The following is a 21473-nucleotide window of genomic DNA, read 5'->3' as shown; positions in this document are numbered from 1 at the left end:
TTTGAAAATATTTGCAATGATTCCTCTGCTTGCATTGGAATCTGTAGCCTTCTTGGTGGCTGTTACTTCTGCACGCAGAGTGAGGGAACTGGCTGCTTTGTCTTGTCCACCTTATTTGGTGGTTCACAGAGGTAGAGTGGTGCTTCGCCCTTGTTAGTTATACCTTCCAAAGGTTGTCTCTGCGTTCCATTTGAATGAAGACATTGTGTTGCCCTCCTTGTGTCATAAGCATCCTAAGGAGATTGCCCTGCATTCCTTGGATGTGGTTCGGGTGATCAGGGTGTACTTTGCGGCTACCAAGTCAATTAGGAAATCGGACTCCCTTTTTTTTTTTTTTTTTTGTCCTTACAGATGGATCTCGCAAGAGGTCGGCCGCATCTGCTGCGACCATTTGCAGGTGGATCAGATGGTAGTGCAGGCCTATTCACTCAAGGGTCAGGTGCCTCCTTTCCCTGTCAAGGCTCATTCTACATGGGTGCTTAGTGCCTCCCCATCAGGCATCGGTGGTGCAGGTTTTCAAGACGGCCGCCTGGTCGTCTGTTGCACACTTTCACAAAATTTGATAAAATGGATGTACTGGCATCTGCGGATGCTGCTTTTGGCTGCAAGGTTTTGCAAGCCGCTGTTTTAGAGGACCTGGTCCTCTTTGAGGGTGTATTGTTTTCAGGTGAGCTCCAGTTGTTCCTGGTTGAGCTCCATGTTACCTGGTTGGCTAGGTTTAGCCTTTTTGGGAATTCTTTTTTGCTGTGTTTTTTTTTTTTTTTCCTCCTCACCCCTCATGTTTAACACTGCTTTGGGACGTCCCAATGGTCAAGAAGGTTCCGTAACTGTGTCCGTCAGTGAACATCAGAGAAAAGGATTTTTTGGTAAGCCAAAAATCCCATTTTTTTTTTTTTTTCTTCTTTTTTCTTTCCATGGTATAAATCTTTATGTTCTAAAACCATCTCTCTATCATTTTCATAATATTGATTGAGCATTGTGCTTGTGTTCTTGGCACATTCAATCCTGTACTAACCCTTAATAACATTGGGGCCACACTGACCAGGACGTCGCACACCACAGTTCATGTTTTTACTTATGTTGCTTTACAATGTGGGAATGCAAAGCCGAGATCATTGAGTGACGTTAACAAATATGCCCCAATATATGTTTGGACTTGTCTGATTTCTGTTTATTCATAACAATAGTGTCTTTTTCCTATCAGATCATGGAATATCTCATCGGTGGAGATGTGAAGTCCCTTCTGCACATCTATGGTTACTTTGATGAGGACATGGCTGTGAAATACATTTCCGAGGTGGCCCTGGCTCTAGATTACCTGCACAGGCATGGCATAATCCACAGGTGAATAGCATTGATTAAAAGGAATATGTAGTGTTGTGTTTTTTTTTTTTTTTTTGTTTTTTTTGTATATTTTTCTCATTTTGTTCTTTTTCGGGCAATAATTAGTTAAAATCTTTATGGCAAAATTTTTTTTTTTTTTTTTTAATTTGACTGTGAGGAGAGATGTATAGTGACATGGAAAATTTTAACAACTCTGCCATGTGTTTTCTCACACAGGGATCTGAAACCTGATAATATGCTGATTTCCAACAAAGGTCACATTAAACTAACAGACTTTGGCCTCTCCAAAGTCTCTCTGAAGCGAGGTAAGAATGAATTTATTGTTTTGTCTGAAAAGACCTTTGTACGTACACAACTAAATCCACTAGATGGCCTGCTGACCTTCTCGTTGGTTTGTCTGCATTGCAAAAGACTATTCCTGATCTAATCTGTCCGTTTTATTTTCCTTATTTCTGTCAGCTGTAGAGCTGAGATTGTTGCCTAATCTGGGTATCTTGGAGTTGTGGGTGTGTGTGTGTGGGGGGGGGGGGGGAAGCATTTCATATAGTCAGATAATGCCCTACATGTCTAACTACACTCTTAAAGCGTTTGTTACCTTAAAAAAAAAAAGATCCTGTTCCATTAAAGCATGTTATACAGCACAGTGCTTGTGCTGTGTCATTTGGCACCCTGGCTGATCTTGCCAGTTTCTACCCCCCTGTAAACTGACCATGGTGTATCATGGCTGCTGAGCCCTGACAACGTGGTCAGTGTACGTGCCTCCGTCATCCGCAGCCCTGCTTTCTGCTCTCCTGTGCTCTGTAATATATAACACAAAGTGCTCCTGTGCCTGTCTTATAGCAGAAATATGCAAATCTGTACCTGTATAAGAGTGGCTCCCAGTGATCATGTGACCACTCGTCTGTCTCTCCCTCTCTCCTCTCTTCTCCTCCCCGGCTGACATCAGCGGCAGTGCTTGGGCCCACCCATTGGAGCTGTTTTCAGCTGGGTAGAGAAGAGAGCCGAGGGATCAGCTGATCGCTGGGAAACGCTCTGATCTAGGTACAGATCTGCATATTTTTTTCTATAAGACAGGCACAGGAGCACTTAGTGTTATATTACAGAGGGGATTAGACTATTTTATAGTAGTGGCTTAACAACCACTTTAAATCTATTGCCTCATTTAGGCTATTTACACACTGGTAAGTATTTCACTAGGAACAACTTTCCAGACATGCTTATTTATGGAAAGGGCTTTCTCACAGTTTGACCACTATCTTTTACATGATCTGATGTGTGTAGCTAGTTTTAAATCCTATTTCTTTATCATACATCCCAGGACACAGTGGTATCTTCTCTCCATTATTAGGCCTCATGCACACTGGACTTTTTTACAGCTGCTGTTTTTGGCATCAGACCTTATCCCCAGAGTGTTTTTATTATGTGTCCATGCACACATAGGCTGTTATCAGCAGTCTTTGGTAGGGGTGTTTTCTGGCTGGAATAGAAAATAAAACCAAACTAGTGGGTTTTAAGAGGCGTTTTTCAGCTGTAAAAACGCTCCAACTCTGATAAAAGCTTAAAAATGCGGCTATTCTACATTTTTCAACCATAAGCTTTTGTTAGAGTATAGTTTTGCTAAAAAAACACTACAGCTGAGAAAAACTAAAATGCTGAAAAACACTACTGCAAAAAAAGCTGGAAAAACTCCTACAGCTTTCTGCTGACATTTTGATAACTTCCAGTGTGCATGAGGCTTAATAGTTAGGTTCCTTTCACACTATCCGTCCGTCGGACGGATTCCGTTTTTTCTCAGCGGGGGATCGATCCGCCGATCCCCCGCTGAGCAGGAGGATGACAGCTGTGTCTCCGCGCTGTGTACGGAGACACAGCTGTCAGGTTCCCATGCATCTCTATGGGGGGAAATCGGATGGGAACGGACCGTCGGTCCATTCTCATCTGATCCCATCTGATCCGATCCGCTGGACGGATAGAAAATAGGGTTTCCATCCGTCCAGATTGACGGATCGGATGTCAGCGGAGATGTCTCCGCTGACATCCGATCCCCCATAGAGATTCATAGGGGGACCGTTCAGATCCGCCAAAAAAACGGACAGGCGGATCTGAACGGTCAGCCTGTGTGAAAGGGGCCTTATGCTGCCACCTTCAGGTGATTATACACTGGCAAAAAAAAAGACCTATTCCCTTCCCAGGTGTAACCCCTTCCTACAAGGCAGGGCTTCACTTTTATGGTTCTTTCTATACAGTCTCTGAACGAAAATGTAACTAGCTTCTCAGCTGTTCCACCTGGGATTAGGCTAGCTCTTTCCAGGTCCATTTTCTTATGGCTTTTGTATGGTCTGAGAAATGGTACCTGACCTGGACACATGAGAGCAACCTGTGGTCTGCATAGGATCCTGTGTGTGTATAATAGTAATAAAAATAAAAAAAAAATAAAATATATATATATATATATATATTCATTCTCACAAGTAAGTACACCCTTCACATTTTTGTAAATATTATCTTTTCATGTCACAACACTGAAGAAATTACACTTTGTTACAATGTAAAGTAGTGAGTGTACACAGTGACTATCAGCGCTGCTGTATATATCATATATAAATGAATAAGTGAATAACGTGCACCAATAAAAGTGCTTAAGTGCTCAAAATAATATCCTTGTAATCTTGAATAAACGTCCTTCAATAAAAGTGCAAAATAGGCAAAAGGTGACGAAGTGCTTCTGTGCTCCACTCTTGCAAAGAAAGTGCTTGTGCTCCCCCTCCTGTTTCCCTACTCACCAGAGCAAGATGTATATAAGGCGGGGGTCATTAGTCAGATCACTCTGCTGTGAATATACACTCCTGTGCAGCCAAAATGTTGTATTCCGATAGTAATTAGTATTTGTATCTGCTGGATGCAGCAAAACATGAAGTTTAAAAATGGCGCTGGTCAGCTCTGTGGTTGCTGCTCTCGCAGCGTGGGTTCTACTGGCCGGATGTGACGTAGCACACTCAAACTCTCGCTAGATGCGTTTCGCCCTCCCCTCTGGGCGTCATCTGTAGCTGTAGAAGGATAAACTCAGCTGCTAGTGAGTGTACAGCTTGTATAACAGTGTAAATTTTGCTATCCCCTCACAATAACTCAACACACAGCCATTAATGTCTAAACCGCATGCAATTTGTTTGTTTTAGTGCCCATTCACACCAGAATGCAGTGTGGGAAGGCCATGTTTCATGCATGTTAACTGCACCACGATCAAAACCCACTGCAAATGCAATCTGCAGCAAGTGGAGAAGAACAAGGCGCCTCCAAGTTCAATATATTATAGACTATTTGTTAGAGCATAGAGAGGTCAAAACAGCATGTCTTAGAAGCTGGAGGAGCCGATGCTCGGTAATCCAGTGTCCTGGAGACTGCTTCATGTGTCCGCGTGCACACAGCGCGGTGGGGCTTCCGGTAACCACACTGGAATGCATACAGCCGATTGTCAAAAGCGGGTGGGTGGTAACATGTTTCGGAGCATGCGCAGCTCCTTCATCATACCTCCAGCAGGTGTCAGTGCCCTAAATGCAGGTCGGTAATGCAGCAACACGTTTGTCTGCACCAGATTCCATGGTACAGAAGTATCATGCGATCCGGTTGCAGTGCGTGTGTTTGTGGTTTTTTTTTTTTTTGCATACACTTTTGGTGCGATTCAGCCCATTCAAAATTAATGGGCTCAAATCAAACCTCACTGCACCATATGTGAATCGCACAGGAATGCACAGCTCATTCCACTGCAATTCCTGGTGTGAACCGATTCCTAATGCCACGATGCAGATGGGGAAGTCTCCTGTACTGCTGCCAGGAAACAATTTTGCGACCACATCATTCTGTAATGGAAATGGTTCATTTGGCCCAAACAAATTCGATAAATTCAAATTAAACATTTTTAAAAGTATACACGTAGGGGGGGGTGGGCAGGGGGAGCTTTTTTAATTTAGTGAAGCCAGCTCACACTAAGGAAAACAAAATGGATGACGAAGGTAGGAATAATTCAGTTCTTTGACACCCACAGTGAGGGCTATTATTGCCTCTCCTAAAGCAGAGTTCCAGCCCTCCCACCCAAAAAAATGTCAGCAGCTACAAATATTGTAGCTGCTGACTTTTACTATTAGGGCACTTTACCTTTACCTGTCCAGGGATCCTGCGGTGTCCTCACCCAAGCCAATTCTTGTCGGCCGCTGGCGCCAGTTCCCTACTGCGCATGCGTGATTCGCGCTGCGCTTACTCAATGGGCCAAAGTTCTGCCAAAAACTCCAACTTGCTAAAAATCTCCGACCACAAGTCTACAACATATAATTGGAGATTTTGACGAGTTGCTGTTTTCATAGACCACCGGCGGCCTGTACACTACGGTAAATGACCAGTTGCCTCTTTTCATACAACACCGGGTAAGGAGGAACAAAGTTGTCGCCTCCTTGGAGGCGGCCATGTTGGTTAGTAGCGGGCGTTACTAACCATGTCCAGTCATGATAGCGTGTACCCTAGTGTACAGGCTGCCAGTGGTCTGTGAAAACAGCAAATCATCAATCTCCAATTATTCCTGCTGTAGACTCATCGGAAGTGACGTGGTTGGAGATTTTGGCGAGTTGGAGTTTTCGGCAGTACACCGGCTATGGCATTGGCTGAACTTCCGGCTGAGTTTGCTGAGACTCCGCAGGAAGTGGAAGCAGGAACCTGTAAAACCAGGTACCCACTTCCCCTAACCCCAAGGTGCGAAATGTAGCACCAGAGGGGGGAGGAGGCACACAAGTGGGGTGGAGCTCTGTTTTAAAGGAGTTGTAAAGACAGAAGGTTTTTGATCCTAATGCGTTCTATGCATTAAGATAAAAAGCCTTCTGTGTGTAGCAGGCCCCCTATTGCTCACCTGATCAGGATCTTCCTCCAGCGATGTGCACGATTCCCTTAGCCGTCCGGGACTCTCACTCCTGATTGGTTGAGAAACAGCCGCTGCGCCATTGGCTCCTGTGGCTGTCAAAGTCAGTGAGCCAATCGGGAGAGAGGGGGTGGGGCCAAACGGCAGTTCTGTGTCTGAATGGACACAGAGCAGCAGCTCAGCTCGGGTGCCCCCATAGCAAGCTGCTTGATTTGGGGGCACTCGACAGAAAAGAGGGACTCAAGAATAGGAGGATCTGGGCTGCTCTGTGCAAAGCCAAGTGCACAGAGCAGGTAAGTATAACATGTTTATTTAAAAAAAAAAAAAAAAACTTTATAATCACTTTAAGCCCCTGTTCACATTAGGTCGCTCCGATTTTCGGGGACGACCTGTGAAGTCGCGTGTACCGTGACTTCGGCGCGACTTGCACGGACTTCATAAAATGAATGTCTATGCAAGTCGCCTCCAGGTCGCCCCGAAGTAGTACAGGACCCTTTTTCTAAGTCGGAGCGACTTGTGTCGCTTCTATTAGAACCGGTCCTGTACTACTCAATGGACCCGACGGTGCGCGACTTGCCAGGCTGACTAAGTTGCCTGGCAAGTCGTAATAGTGTGAACCGGCTCTTAGTCTTATAGTTTTGTTTTTTTAGTTTTCCTGTTTGTTGTTTTTTGTTTAACATTTTTATGGTTCTTTTTCATTTCTATTTTAAGAGATCAACATGTTTGATATTTTAACAACTCCTTCGATGGCGAAACCCAAGCAAGACTATTTCCGCACCCCAGGACAAGTCCTCTCTCTCATTAGTTCCTTGGGATTTGTAAGTATATTTTTTTTGTATGATAGCAAATGTTTTTTGATAGTATCACAGCTTGTTGGATGATTTCTTTGTACAATTTTACTATTTAAGCTGTTAATACAAAGTGAAACTCCAGCCCAATTGCTAAATATAGCTAGACTTTTTATATTTAGAATGTTTTATCAGTGGGCAACTTTTTGTAGCTCTCCTCAGCTGGTATCGCGCTGCGCTTACCAACGGTTTCACACACACCTCTGCCACATAGGATAACTTGGCTGGTAACACAACTGTACACCTATTCTGCTTCGTAGCTTTCCTTGCTGCCCTAGGTAACTTGATACATGTTAAAGTGTTAGTCCACCCTAAAACTAAAATCTCTGCATCTATAGACCTCCATGATCTAACACTAATCTATCTATTCAGTCTTTGCTCAATACTTTGTTGAAGCACCTTTTGGCACCAATTACAGCCTCAAGTCATTTTGAGTCTGATGCTACAAGCTTGGCACCTATTTTTGGGCAGTTTTTTTCTATTCTTCTTTGTAGGACCTCTCAAGCTCCATCAGGTTGGATGGGGAGCGTCAGTGCACAGCCATTTTCAGACCTCTTCAGAGATGTTCAATCGAGATCAAGTCTGTTCTCTGGTTGGGCCACTCAAGGATATTTACAGAGTTGTCCCCTTAGCCATTCCTTTCTTATCTTGGTTGTGTGCTTAGGGTCATTGTCCTGTTGGAAGATGAGCCTTGGCCCCAGTCTGAGGTCCAGAGCACTCTGGAGCAGGTTTTCATCACTGATTTCTCTGTACATTGCTGTATTCATCTTTCCCTTGATCCGGACTAGTCTCCCAGACCCTGTCACCGAAAAACATCCCCACGGCATGATGCTGCCACCACCATGCTTCACTGTCAGGATGGTATTGGCCAGGTGATAAGCGGTGCCTGGTTCCCTCCAGACATGACGCTTGCCATTGAGGCCAAAGAGTTCAATCTTTGTTTCATCAGACCAGAGAATTTTGTTCCTCATGGTCTGAGAGTCCTTCAGGTGACTTTTGGAAAACTCCGGGTGGGCTGTCATGTGCCTTTTTACTGAGAAGTGGCTTCCGTCTGGCCACTCTACCATACAGGCTTGATTGGTGGAATGCTGCAGAGATGGTGGTTCTCTTCTCTCCACTGAAAAACGCTGGAGCTCTGTCATAGTGACCATCAGGTTCCTGGTTACCTCCCTGACTAAGGCCCTTTTCCCTTGATTGCTCAGTTTGGCCGGGCGGCCGACTCTTGGAAGAGTCCCGGTGGTTCCAAACTTCTATTAATGGGCCATGGAGGCCACTGTTCTCATGGGAACTTCAATGCTCCAGATCTGTGCCCCCATAAATCCTGTGTCTGAGGTCTACAGACAACTCCTTGGACTTCATGGCTTGGTTTGTGCTCTGATATGCACTGTTAACTGTGGGACCTTTATATAGACACGTGTGTGTCTTTCCACATCCTGTCCAATCAACTGAATTTACCAAAGGTGGACTCCAATTAAGTTGTAGAAACATCTCAAGGATCATCAGTGGAAACAGGATGCTCCTGAACTCAATTTTGAGTGTCATGGCATGGGCTGTGAATACTTATGTACATGTGTTTCTATAAAAAAAAAAAAAAACAATTTTGCAAAGACTTCAAACAAACTTCTTTCACGTTGTCATTATGTAGTATTGTTTGTAGAATTTTAGGAAAAACAATGAATTGAATCCACTTTGGAATAAGGCTGTAACAAAATGTGGAAAAAATGAAGCGCTGTGAATACTTTCTGGATGCACTGTATCAAATGGCTACAGAAACCTTGTCCTTGGGTAAATGCAACACATTAATGCAAATGGAAGGCAGACTTCTTTTTTCTAAAATGGGAATTAAAAAAACAAATGTAAATCCTCCCTGCTATGGTGTGATGCTGTCCCATGCCAACTCTAAAGCCTCGTACACACGCACAGATTGTTGGCCGACCGATCGGCCGTCTTTTGTCCAGTGTTGGTTGAAATGTGCTCTAGACTTGCACTGGACTTTTGTTGGCCAACAAAAACCAACTTCAGAAGTGATGTCATGTGATGGTTGACTTTCCGTGGGTTTTTTCTTCTCTGAGCATGCCCAGTCTTGCTCATCTGATTTTTGTCTGCCGAAATCTGTACTGACTGAGGAACAATCGGCCGTTCTGTTGTTGGCCAACAAAAATTTTATAGCATGCACACCAGATTTTTTTCGGCCGAAAAGTCGCAGTTGGTTGTCGGAAGCTTCATACTAACAAGCCTACAATCGGCCGATCGGACGTTGGCCAACAATCTATGCGTGTGTACGGGGCTTAAGGCCAAGAACTGAGCAATCAAATGACTGCGAGTGATCAGCTTTTGTCTGGCTCATTGGACAATTGGTCTTCAGGGGTGTCTTTTACAAATTATTTGGACAATGCCGCATCCACGCTCTGTCAATCTCCAAGGGGGCACAAGTAGTGTCCTGGCGGCTCGGTAAGTAGCTGGCATTCTAAGGTGGGCTGACAGATTTGTTCCAGCGTCTCAAATGTCTGCCATGACTCCTGTGCATAATTAAAGCAGAAGGCATTCTGTCCAGACTGACCTCGCCGGTCTTGCTCTCAGGGAGGTTCGACGGTCCCAAGGACTGATCTTCCATCCTGCTTTATAGTCGCTGATCAGGAATTGGCCTGGAGTACCATCAAGGGCTAGGTATCGGTTTTTGTGTTTTTTTTTTTTTCCCAATGACCTTTGGCCTCCCTAGTGCATACTATTCTTCAGGGTGTCCAACACTTGGTTCCTTCGGTGCGGGCTCCATTGCCACCCTGGGATCTTAATGTGGTGCTTTCAGCTTTACAGAAGCATCCCTTTGAAAATATTTGGGAGGTTTCCCTGCTTGCGCTGCCCAAGAAGTTGGCCTTTTTTGGTGGCTATCACCTCTGCACTCAGGGTGTCAGAACTGGTGGCATTATCCTGTTGCTCTCCTTATTGGTGATTCACAAGGCTAAGGTGGTGCTTTGCCCCTATCAGTCATTCCTTCCTAAGGTGTCTTGAGTGTCATTTGAATGAAGACATGGTGTTCCCTTCCCTGTGTCCCAGGCTGAACTTCCGAAGGAGATTACCTTGCATGCCTTGGATGTGGTCCGGGCAATTGGTGTGTACCTGGCAGCTACAGAGTCTTCTTTTTTTAGGAAGTCAGACTCTATTTGTGCTCACGGACGGACCTCACATAGGGTTGTCCGCTTCTTCTGCAATGATTTCCAGATAGATCTGACAGACAGTGGTTCAGGCCTATTGCATCAGAGGTCAGGTTCCTCCTTTCCCTGTCAAGGAGCTCTCTACTAGGGCGCTTAGTGTCTGCTGGGCTTTCTGTCATCAAGCGTCAGTGACGCAGGTTTGCAAGGCGGCCACCTGTCCTTGGTGGACACTTTTTTTACATAAAGTGGATCTGTTGGCATCTGCGGATACTTCTTTTGGCAGCAAGGTTTTGCTTGCTGCTGTTTAAAGGACCTGATCCTCTTTGAGGGTGTATTGTTTTTTTTCAGGTGAGCTCCAGTTGTTTATGGTTGAGCTCCATGTTACCTGGTTGGCTATGGTTAGCCTTCGGAATTTTTTTTTCTGCTTTTTTTTTTTTTTTCCACCCTTTATGTTTAACACTGCTTTGGGACACAGCTGTCTCTTTTATATCCAAAATGGCGGGGAACTGTGACAGTGACGGTAAGCAGAACCAGGTGTGGGAGGATGGCACTGGGCTCCAGGCATTGCTAATTACCTGTTGTCCGCAGCTACAGTAGGAAAAAAAGAGACAAAGTGGTTCTAAAGTCAGGACTTTACCTATACCTATTCCCTGCAAGAAGTTAAAAAAAAAAAAAAAAAAATGTCCCAGTATTTGTATCAGCCCCTCCACCCCTCATATTTGCCTGAGCCCTATTACGATCTAGCACTGTGCCTTTCTGCGGCTACTCTCTCCACTCTCTTTGCAGAGGAAACAGTGAGAGCCATTGGCTCCTGCTGATGTCAGTCAAATCCTGTGAGCAGAGAGTGGGGGAGGGGCTGGCCGATGCTGTGGATGTCAAAAGAAGCACACAGCCTGGCTCAGGTTTAAGACCGCAGGTGTGCCCCCCCCCCCCCTCCCATAGCTAATGGCCTGCTATGGGGGCACAAACAGAAGAGGAGCCAAGAGTGCTGGTGGGGGCTCCAGAAGAGGGGGTTCGGGGCCACTCTAAATATAACGGGTTTGTTATTTTACTAATAAAACTATACATTTAATGCATACAATATATTTTTGTTTGGTTAACAGAGCTCTCCTGTTAGAAGTAAGATGCAGACATCTTTTTCCTCCATGACACCAGTTTTTAATGAAACCTCACTAGGAAATTCCACACCAATTGTAATGAAGAAGGAAAATTCAGCTAAAGCCAGCCGCCATCTACATATCTCACGTGAGTGTCCTTACTTCAGAGCCGAGGTCAGGTTTGCGTTTGCAGCTAAATCAGTACAGCCTTGTTGATAATTTTGTGGGCTGTCTACCTTCTGTGTATTACCTTTTCCTCTCTGTGGATCAGAGAAACCAACATATTCAGGAAAGTCTAAAAGTGCTGAATCAGTTTACCTAATTTTTAACATCTATACTTTATCCTGTTAATCATTTAGCAAGAGGACTAGTTTTAAATCTTTTGCTGCTTAAGAATCTGTAAAACCTTTTAATGTTCATAATCTGTTCAGATGTGCATTCTTAAACACGTTTAGACCTCGTTCACACAGGTGTACAGTACTTACACATACATCCATGGGAAGGTCTGTATTTGGGATGCGCAGGTGATCATGCATGTGCATGCAGGCAGTCCCATTCATGGCTATTGGGAGGTAGCGGCTGCACGACTGCAGCTGGTGGTCCCAATTTGACAGCCACAAAGCTGCGTTTCCCTGAACGCCTGCATTTGGGGGACACACACCCTCACCTGCACAGCTGTAAAACTGGAACCACCGACTGTCCTTGCAGCCACTGGAACCACCGACTGTCCTTGCAGCCACTGCATCCCTATAGACATGAATGGAACTACTTGCATGGAACACCTGTACATTCTATGCAAGCAAAGACAGCCCTTCCCACAGATGTAAGTGTAAAGCCCCGTACACACGTAGCGATCGTCGGACCGAACGATCGGCCATCTTTTGTCCAGGGCTGTCGTGTCTGTTGAAAACTGCAAAAGACTGCACACGAATTTTGTCGGCCGACTGCAGAAGTGATGCCATGTGATGGTTAACTTTCCTTGTCTTTTTTTTCTTTTCTGAGCATGCCCAGTCTTGCTAATCTGCTGTATGTCGGCTGAAATCTGTACTGACTGGCGAACAATCGGCCGTTCTGGTGACGGCCAACAAATATTTTAAAGTCTGCACGACAGATTCTGTTCGGCCGAAAATGCGCTGTCGGAAGCATCATACTAACAAGCCTACAATCGGCCAATCAGTCGGAGGCCGAATATTTACGGCCGACAATCGGTACGTGTGTATGGGCCTTATGTATGCCTGTGTAAATGAGATTATGTGTTAAAAAAATGCACTTGTGCCCAGAATATGGACATTAACGTTTTTCCATATTAACCAGCTTAAAGCAGATCTTCACCACATCTGAGCACCACAAACCAAAAAAACAGATTTATTGCATTTTTAATATTCAAAGCAAACTCTCCCATCCATCCATGGCTCCATGCTTTATTTTGTTGAAAAATCACTTTGAAAAACACCCCTTAGCATTTCAAGCTGTAACCATTCTGAGTAAAGGCAAATGATTCATGTAGCATTTACTTCCTGAAATCTATCTGCCCTTAGCTCAGGCATGCTTGCAGGAGAGTTTGCTTATCTTAGGATGTATGACATATTTTGCCTAGGCAAGAAACCAGGAAGTACCTGAAGAATTGTAGGGAAAAAAGTTTAAAACCAGTAAATATGATTTTATATATATATATATATATATATATATAATATATATATTTCTCTCCTATCTGTTTAATATCACTAGCAGCATGAGGATTAAAAATAAATAACCATGTTGATTGAGAGAGAGGAGTTCCACTTTAAGTGCACCTTTTTTTTAAACGAGGCCGCCTTTCAAAGAATGAGATTGTCAATGCCTTGTGGCAGGAAAGGCACTATCTTGCCATATCACTCAAGTGTTTACTTACCAAAAATGTCTGTGAAAGATGCAACACATTGTGTTTTTAGTTTTGCATGCTCTTCTTTTTTTTTTTTTTTTTTTTTTTTTTTTTCTTTAAACACTTTGCAGTTATACGGCATCCTTTGAATTTTTGCACAGATTCCGAAATCATTATGTCCAGCCCTAGTATGCCAGTGAAGTGCCTCACTCCAAACCTCTTGAAGTCTAGAGCACAGCTGGGCACCTCCAGTACCAGCAGCCAGTCCCGTATAGGTCTGTCCAGCATTGAGTCTGATTACTGCAGCAGTCCAAAATGGGAAAATGCCAACCAGGTCAGTACTGTTGAATTACATTATTAGAAAATAGGCTGTATGGGATATTTATCCAGCATTGGTTGAAAGCCTATCGAAACCAAAAACAACATTTTTATTTGTTATACTAGTCCTATATTCCATATCATGTCTATAGTCCTTTTTCCTTTGTCTTTTCTCCCCTTTATATTCCCCTAGTAATTCTGTTATCTTTGTTTTTGTACCCAGATGACAATGCTTTCTTCACTGTATGGATAGAGCTATAGTTACTACCCAGGCTGGATTTCAAACATGTCTGCCTTTGTTCAAACCCACTATATAGAACTTGTAGAGAGTAGTAGTTTACAAAAGGAAGATAATACTTCTAGTTTAGCTCCTGGGCAGTGACAAGGACACCGCATTTCTTGCTAGATCAATAAATATTTTCAGTATTTGGTGAAAATGTTCTTAGTCAAAATCAAAAGGATTCTGATCTGCTTTACAATTATTTCCCAAAATGGTTGCATTTAAGGCATGCTGTGAATAGCTGACCCAAAAAGCAGCGCCAATCTAAGTGAAGTATTTATAATTGCAATAATACACTTTATTAAATGCACTCACAGACAGGCAAGGTGGAAGGGGCATATATTTGGCCACATTGTGCAGGTCTGTCCTGATGGAGGTCTGGGGTCCCCTGCATGTCACGTTGCCTGGGTGCTGGTACCTGTTATCTGCCGGCCCTGCCGCCGCAACTTAATCGGAGTCGGGATGGCCGCTTGGGAGGCCTGATGGAGCACGCATGCGCCGAACGCGTGCCACTGACACCAGGCCTGGAAACATGCCCCGCGCTGGATTTTCCTTCCCCTGGTGACGCCTGGCGCTCTCCTCCGCCCACTGACCCGAAGCTCTGGATCCCACCGACCCTGCCAGAAACGTGACATGCCCAGGACCCCAGACCTCCATCAGGACAGACACGCACGATGTGGCCAACTACATGCCCCTTCCACCTTGCCTGTCTGTGAGTGCATTTAATTAAGTCTATATTTGCTATTATAAATACTGCACTTCGATCGGCGCTGCTTTATCTGCTTCTCTCCCACAGAGCCCTTCCTGCTCTGGTGAGCTGGCTGCCCATCTATTGCCATTCATTCCACCCCTCACAATAACTTATGGAACTTTCTTGAACTTTTTAAGACTATGCAGTGAGCATATATACACGTTGCCATCGTGTACCACTCATTTTAATTTCTAACTTACCCCTGTCATTACTCATCAGCCAGAACCTATATAGCGCTTATCGTATATATTTTTTACTTGCTGTGAATAGCTTTCACAGTTGCTTGTACTCTCAACCAAATTGTCATAACCAAAAACATATAAATACTTGTGCTATGTATGTGTGATTCCAAAATTTCTGCAACTGCTGTCCACCCAAGGCTATTACACCTCAAAAAATGCAATTCTAATAATACAGCGCTTGCCAATAAAACATGTATACATAATAGTCTCAGAAAAGTATATAAAAAACGCATATTTTATTTTATTTTTTTTGAGCCTGGAAAGCATTGCACCAGCGATCAGCAGATCGCTGATGCCATGCAGGTCACCTGCAGACTGTCAGTGTGAACTGTCTGCCCCGTAACATCGTATCGCCAGTTAAATACTGATAGGAAGAATCCATGAACTACCACAGCGCTGAACAGCACCGTGGTAGTTCATTGAGAACTACAAGCCGACAGCCCCAAAGAATGTCAGTACTTTGTAGTTCGTGTTGTTCATTCACAGAACTCTGTGAATGAATGATGTGGCCATGTGGGGGATGGAGGCTACGGCTGCAGCAGTGGATGTTCCACCCTAAAAATGGGCGGGTGGAACATGTAACATGTCCCCAAAGATTAACTTATCCTTCAGGTATTTTGAAGCCAGGTGATTACCCTGACAGAAAAGTCCAGAAATGATAGTCAACATATTTCTGTCAGTAGGCTTTCAGATAGCAGAGAAGACGTGCATTATAAAATGCATGAAATCCTCTTGTCTGTGTACCTTGAATATAGACCATGGGTGTCCAACCTTTTGGCTTCTCTGGGCCACACTGAGTGTAGAGAAATTTTCTCAGGCCGCATATAAAATATATACTATAGTTAAGGTGTATAAGTAATAAAATGCTGCCGCGCCCTTCCCGTGCCGCTGCGCCCCCCCCCCCCCCCCCCCCACTAATTTAGCACAACTAGAGGATGATCAAATGAAATGGAATCAGTATACAGAGGTTTACTTCTTCTGAGAGATAATAAAAGGAAAAATCTAACCACCATGACCACTTTAATGATTCGAAGTGGTAATGGTGGTAGGAGTCAGAAACACTGCACATGCTCGCCTCCTCCACCCCCCCCCCCCCCCCCTTCTGAGGCAGCCTTTGCCTACCGTTAGTTGGAAGCTGCTGTGGCCGTGCCCCCGACTTCTTTCCTCCCCAGCAACAAAAAAAATTGTCAAGGGGCAGTGGGCCGCATTGCCTGTGGTTCTGGGCCGCATGCGGCCCCCGGGCCGCAGGTTGGACATGCCTTATATAGAGGTTAACTGGTTCTCTCTTGCAGTATATAGATTAGGGTTTTTGATGCCCTGTCTCTGAACCTTATTCTACACTCCATTTGAAAACTAGAAGCATGCAGCAGTCAGTGGAAAAAAAATTGTCCAACTCTAGGCAAAACCTTCCCTCTCTACCCCCGCCCCCTAGAGTAAGGGTATGACCCCTGTCTTTTTTTTTTTTTTTTTTTTTTAGCATCTGTGTCCCATTTGCAGGGATTCTGCTTCACGTCCTGTGCCATAGCCAAAACAGGAAGTGAGGGGAAATCCCTGTAGATTAGGGGAATTTGTTTGGGGGACCCCCAGGTCACCAGAAATGGTGTCCACATTGGAAGATTTCCCCTCTATTACTTTTCTGAGGACAACCCAAAATTCAAAATTTGGGAATTTCTTTTACTTATTAGTGATAATAGTACACCGAATAGAGTGAATAATCTTAAGAGATGTATGGGTTTTAGAATCCTATTTGCCCAAGTGGCTGCATCTGTCTGGGGAGTGGCCAGCCCAGGCTCTCAGCGGCCTGCTTAGAGACTGAGCCGGGTGTCCGTCCAGGCATGTGGGTGGATCTTGACTCTGTGGTCATGATGATGCCTGAGCCTGGACCGACTCTGTGACATCAGCAGACTTCAGACCTGATCTTTAGGAGAAGTACAGACAAAGGAGCTTTGGCTGCATTTCTCCTTTTTAATGGGAGCACAGACCGCAATAAAAATGGCAAGCATTCTAATCCCTCTCCACTTGATCCAACAGACCAACGCTAAAGAAATGTTGCCTTTTAGTTATACTTTAATCTAAAACCTGTTCAGTGTAAAGGAATAATGTTTTTGTCCATTTATCAGCCTATAATAAAGAACAAATCAGCAGGGTATTATTTGCCCTTTACAAACAAATCATTTTCTATAGGTAGACATGGTAGTCAGTCCATTGACTGATGCATACCAATGCCCTTATGTTTGTCTGGGCATCTACTATAGCCCTCCGTAATGCCTGGCCATGAAAGGATTACTATAGAGTTCATGGATCAGCCAATCAGTATTTAGGCCACATGTTTTAATGATACCTAGTTCGATGAAAGTCCCCTTTCAGCTGTTGATTTGCAACAACAGGAATAAAAATGTGTCCCAAATTCATTAGAGTGTGGGGTTTTTTTTTTTCTATTCTTTAGGTTCCAGATAGGCCACCGTACATCAGTTCCAGCCGTTTGAAGAAAAGTATGTCCGAGAAATCACTGGGCAAGATCCATGTGGGGAAAGTTGCCAAAAGTATAAAAGATTTGGAATATGCAATTTCCCCCATCGTTCGTCGCAGAACATACAAGAAATGTGACAATCCAGATGACACCAGTGAACTTGAGGAAACGCCTAATGGTAGTATAAACGCCAAAGGTCTTATCCGAAAATGTCTCTATGATCTTGGCACACAAGAAGAAAAGGAGAACTTTGGTGCAATTGAGCAAGGACTCAAACATTTGCCAAGATCTCCAGAATTTCCTCCATGGCTTGCTAGTTCCTCGCTGGATCCTTTGAAGGACATTAAGGACGAAAATGTGGAAAGACCTGGAATTAAAAGGAGTTTTTCACAGATTGAGACCAGCCCTGAGCAAGAGGGAATGGAAAAGAAAAATAATTCCCAATATAAACGTGCATTTAAAATATCAGACCTTCAGGTTAACCCCAGCACAGGTTTAACCAAGGAAATTAATGCTCTCTTTCTTAGTGACCTCCGAAAAGATGTTGCAAATGGCAAGAATCTTGAAAATGAGTTTGTACCTCCTCTGCCGATTTCGGAGAAGCTGTGCTCTGTGAACCCAGTAGCCAAGAATTTGCTGTGTGAACTAGATGAGAACTGTGAGCAGGCAGAGGAGAGTCCTGGTGCTAAAGATGACAACATTGGGGCCTGGAGCCCAAGTCCAAACAGAGGGTCTAATTCATCTATGGAAAAAGAGCTTTCTGATATGGATAAAAGCATGAAAGAACTATCTGTTGGGTCTCAAATTGATGTTGGTGAGGTCTCCTCTCCAGAAGATGCCAGTATAGCCGAAACAACAAAACTTGACCAAAAAGAGAATGAATTCAGGGGGCGTGTTCTAGCTGACATTACCAATGAGGCCTGGGCATCTCCAGCCACCACCAGGGTAGTACCGAATTCTAAAAAGCGAGCTGTGGTAGCTTTTAGAAGCTACAACAGCTCTATTAATGCTTCACACATATCAGAACCTTCCAGGTTGAGTGTTGGCTCAATACATTTTTCTCTGGGCTGTACAGGATCCTACCCACTGGCTGTTACTCCAGCGCAAAAGGACAGGATGCCCAAGAGTTTCCAGGTAAAAAATACATAACTGTGATAAAATATATATTGGAATATTCAGTATATGGTATTTATTAAAGTAGTCTGCAGCCAAGTAGGACATGTGCCAATTTACTTAAACCGAGGGACATAGCCTTCCATTTTAGTGTCGGTATTTGGTTCTTGACTTTTTTTTCCCCTGTGCCTGGCAGCGCTTCATAAAATCTTTACCAGGTAAAAGCGTTAAAAGATAAAAGCACCATAACCTCCTAGCAGCAGTCTGTTTTCTTTGAAACTCTAAGAGTCTGCAGTTATGCAGCTCATTGAATTCCAACTTTGGCTATTGAGGGCACACGTATGCCTTAAAGAACGTCTGCTTATGTTGCAGACCCCTCCCAAAGTAAAAGAAAACCTCTGAAAGTTATTAACCACTGTCATTCATTCATTCACAGACCTCTGTAAATGACTGAACTGTAAGTCTGCTACCCTGGCAGATGGACATACTTCTCAATGGAATATGAGTGCAGTAATTGGCGCACTGCTAGTCCATTGACAATTCCCTGAGCTCTCCAACTGAAAGCCTTAGAGTTATGGCCAGAGGACTGGAGGAAGAATGTGCAGGAGCCTGACCATGCACCTCGAGCCACTGATCATAGAAAGCAATGCTTTGCAGGCTTCTGTGGAAAAATAATTTCTAAATGCACATTTTTGTCCTGCAAAAATATCTGCTTTATACCCTTTTCACTAAAAAATTTAGGCAGCTTATACATGAAGCTAATTTCTTTTGTGCAACCACGGGCTCAGTGTTCACAGGGGAATCCCTCCTGCCGATTTGTATTCGGTGGGGAGAAGACAGTGACTATTGCCATTAGCTGCTAGCGATAATCGCATGCAAAATCCATCAGACTAGTTGTACCCAATTTGTAGACCCGCAGAGAAACTTAAAATCCTCTTATCTTTTTCCTTTTTTATTTTTTTTTTTTCAAAAGGGCTCAGCTAGAAATTATTAAAAGGGGGATTTGTATCAGCTGACTGAAAATAATCTTTAATATTTAGACTCATTTAGTTGGAACAAGTGTGCAGATCAGGATTTTTGACATTCCTGTTCTTGAACATTGAAGATTTTAGAAAGTGCTGAGAACAGAGACCAGCAAGAAGCTGGTAATTTTCAGGTGGTCGTAAATTGCAGTACAGATTTCCATTTAAGTTGGGACAACTGTTCTGAACACAGACACATCTGAATAGATTCATAAGCCACCAACAAAGTGGATCTCAATCCAAACATTTTTTCTTAGTTGTCGCATGTCCCTAAAACTGGAGTGCACTAATAAGCAGATCTTGGCTTTGGAAAGGAACATCCAAGAACTGTAGCCCCCGGACACACCCAGGCCATGTCAGTTTTATGTGATAAGTGGACTAGTAGCAAGAGGGCGTCGGCTATTTCACAAACCAGTGCTTGTATCATAGCTTGAACATGACATCATCTGCCTAAAGTTATTGTTAAGTCTTGTCTTATTATTTTTTTCTTAAAAAATAAACCTGTTGTACTTGCCTGCTCTGTGTAATGGTTTTGCACAGAGCAGCTCGGATCCTCCTCCTCGGGTCCCTCTTCGGCTCTCCTGGCCTCTCCCTTCTGTTGAGTGCCCCCACAGCAAGCAGCTTCCTATGGGGGAGCCCGAGCCAAGTCACAGCTCCCTGTGTCCATTCAGACATGGAGCTACCCTCCGCCCCCCCTCTCTCCTGATTGGCTCAATGCTTTTGATTGACTGCAGCAAGAGCCAATTGTGCCACGCTGCGGTCTTAGCCAATGAGGGGAGTCCCAGGCAGCTTAAATACTCCTGCAGCATCGCTGAATAAAGACAGGCTAATTAAGTGGGGGGCTGAAGGGGGCGGCTTTTTTTTTTTTTTTTTTTTTTTTTTTTTTTTTGCATTAAGATAAAAAAAATCCTTCTGCCTTTACAATCCCTTTAGGTCCATATGTGTAACTCCACAATTTGTAGTTGCATCGGCTAATGTGTTTTAAGGTTTCCTTCTTCAGAGCTCTACCTGGATGACTTTTTTTTTTTTTTTCTCTCCTCTCTCTCCTTTAGGTAAGGAACTCTTTTAGTCCAAGTCCATGCTTTAAGAACAAGAGGAAGCTCTAAGCAGTGGCAGCAATAAACAGAGAAGCAAAGACTTGGACTATAAGAGTTCCTTAGCTAAATGAAAAGTCATCCAGATGAGGATCCAAAGATGGAAACCTTGAAACCTATTAGCCGATGCATCTACAAGTGTTGTGGATTTACGCATATGGACTTAAACAGATGTTCTGTTCAAGCTATGATGCAAGCACTGGTTTGTGAGTAAATTCACCTCTTTTTATTTATTAAAAAACTTGTATTCGGATAATGCGCTAGGCCGAGGCGCTACCTGTGTTCTATGCTTTCAGCTAACTCGACATCTCCAGTCTTTTTGAAGGCAATGAGGTGTGCATTATCCACATACTGTATATTATGTCAAAATAGGAGTCTGATATCATATGGGTATGTAGCAATAACTGTGGCGCTATATCCTAACAGAATGTCCCAAATAAATGAGCAAAGGCAGTCGTTATAGTGTACACTCCACACTGAAGAAAGGTGAAAGAACCTCAGAGCCGGAGAACCGCCACCAAAACACTCCAATCTCACCACTGCTTACCAAATAGCGATGATCCCCATAACAGAGATCGCATAAGCCCAAAACATAGGATGGAACACAAACTCCCACTCACAGGTCCCGGACTGGCAGGCTCAGACAATGGTGTGATATGGAACAGAAAAGCAGGGACACTTTCAAAGCGCAGACTGCTAAAATTTATTTCCACATAAAATAGGATAACACTTACAATGTTTTAAAAGGTATTCACGCATCACAAATCGATAAAAAGGACCTCCTCTCGGCGTTCCGTGTTAGACAACCAAAAAGATGGCCGCCACGTCTCCAAGAGCGCCACCCGACGCGTTTCGTCATCAAGACGTCGTCCAGGGGTGTGGCTCCGAGGTGCGCTTGCGCTATATATAGCGAGAGAGGAGGTCCTTTTTATCGATTTGTGATGCGTGAATACCTTTTTAAAACATTGTAAGTGTTAT

General features: G+C 43.9%; 1 protein-coding gene across 2 annotated transcripts in view; it reads left to right on the top strand.

Annotated features, from left to right (window-relative positions):
• Positions 1-21473, top strand: part of MASTL (microtubule associated serine/threonine kinase like) — a 49615-nt gene that overhangs the window by 6954 nt on the left and 21188 nt on the right. For both annotated transcript variants that reach the window (XM_082257421.1, XM_082257422.1), the window contains exons 3-8: positions 1205-1344; positions 1561-1649; positions 6959-7065; positions 11351-11492; positions 13367-13539; positions 17243-18400. In XM_082257421.1, coding sequence (XP_082113547.1) covers positions 1205-1344; positions 1561-1649; positions 6959-7065; positions 11351-11492; positions 13367-13539; positions 17243-18400 — 1809 coding nt within the window. The remainder of the gene's footprint in view (positions 1-1204; positions 1345-1560; positions 1650-6958; positions 7066-11350; positions 11493-13366; positions 13540-17242; positions 18401-21473) is intronic.

Source organism: Pelophylax lessonae, assembly GCF_965119305.1.
Source record: "Pelophylax lessonae genome assembly, chromosome: 5".
In the NCBI taxonomy this organism is placed as follows: domain Eukaryota; kingdom Metazoa; phylum Chordata; class Amphibia; order Anura; family Ranidae; genus Pelophylax; species Pelophylax lessonae.
The sequence above is the reverse complement of the archived record's forward strand: the minus strand, read 5'-3'. Positions and strand labels throughout refer to the sequence as shown.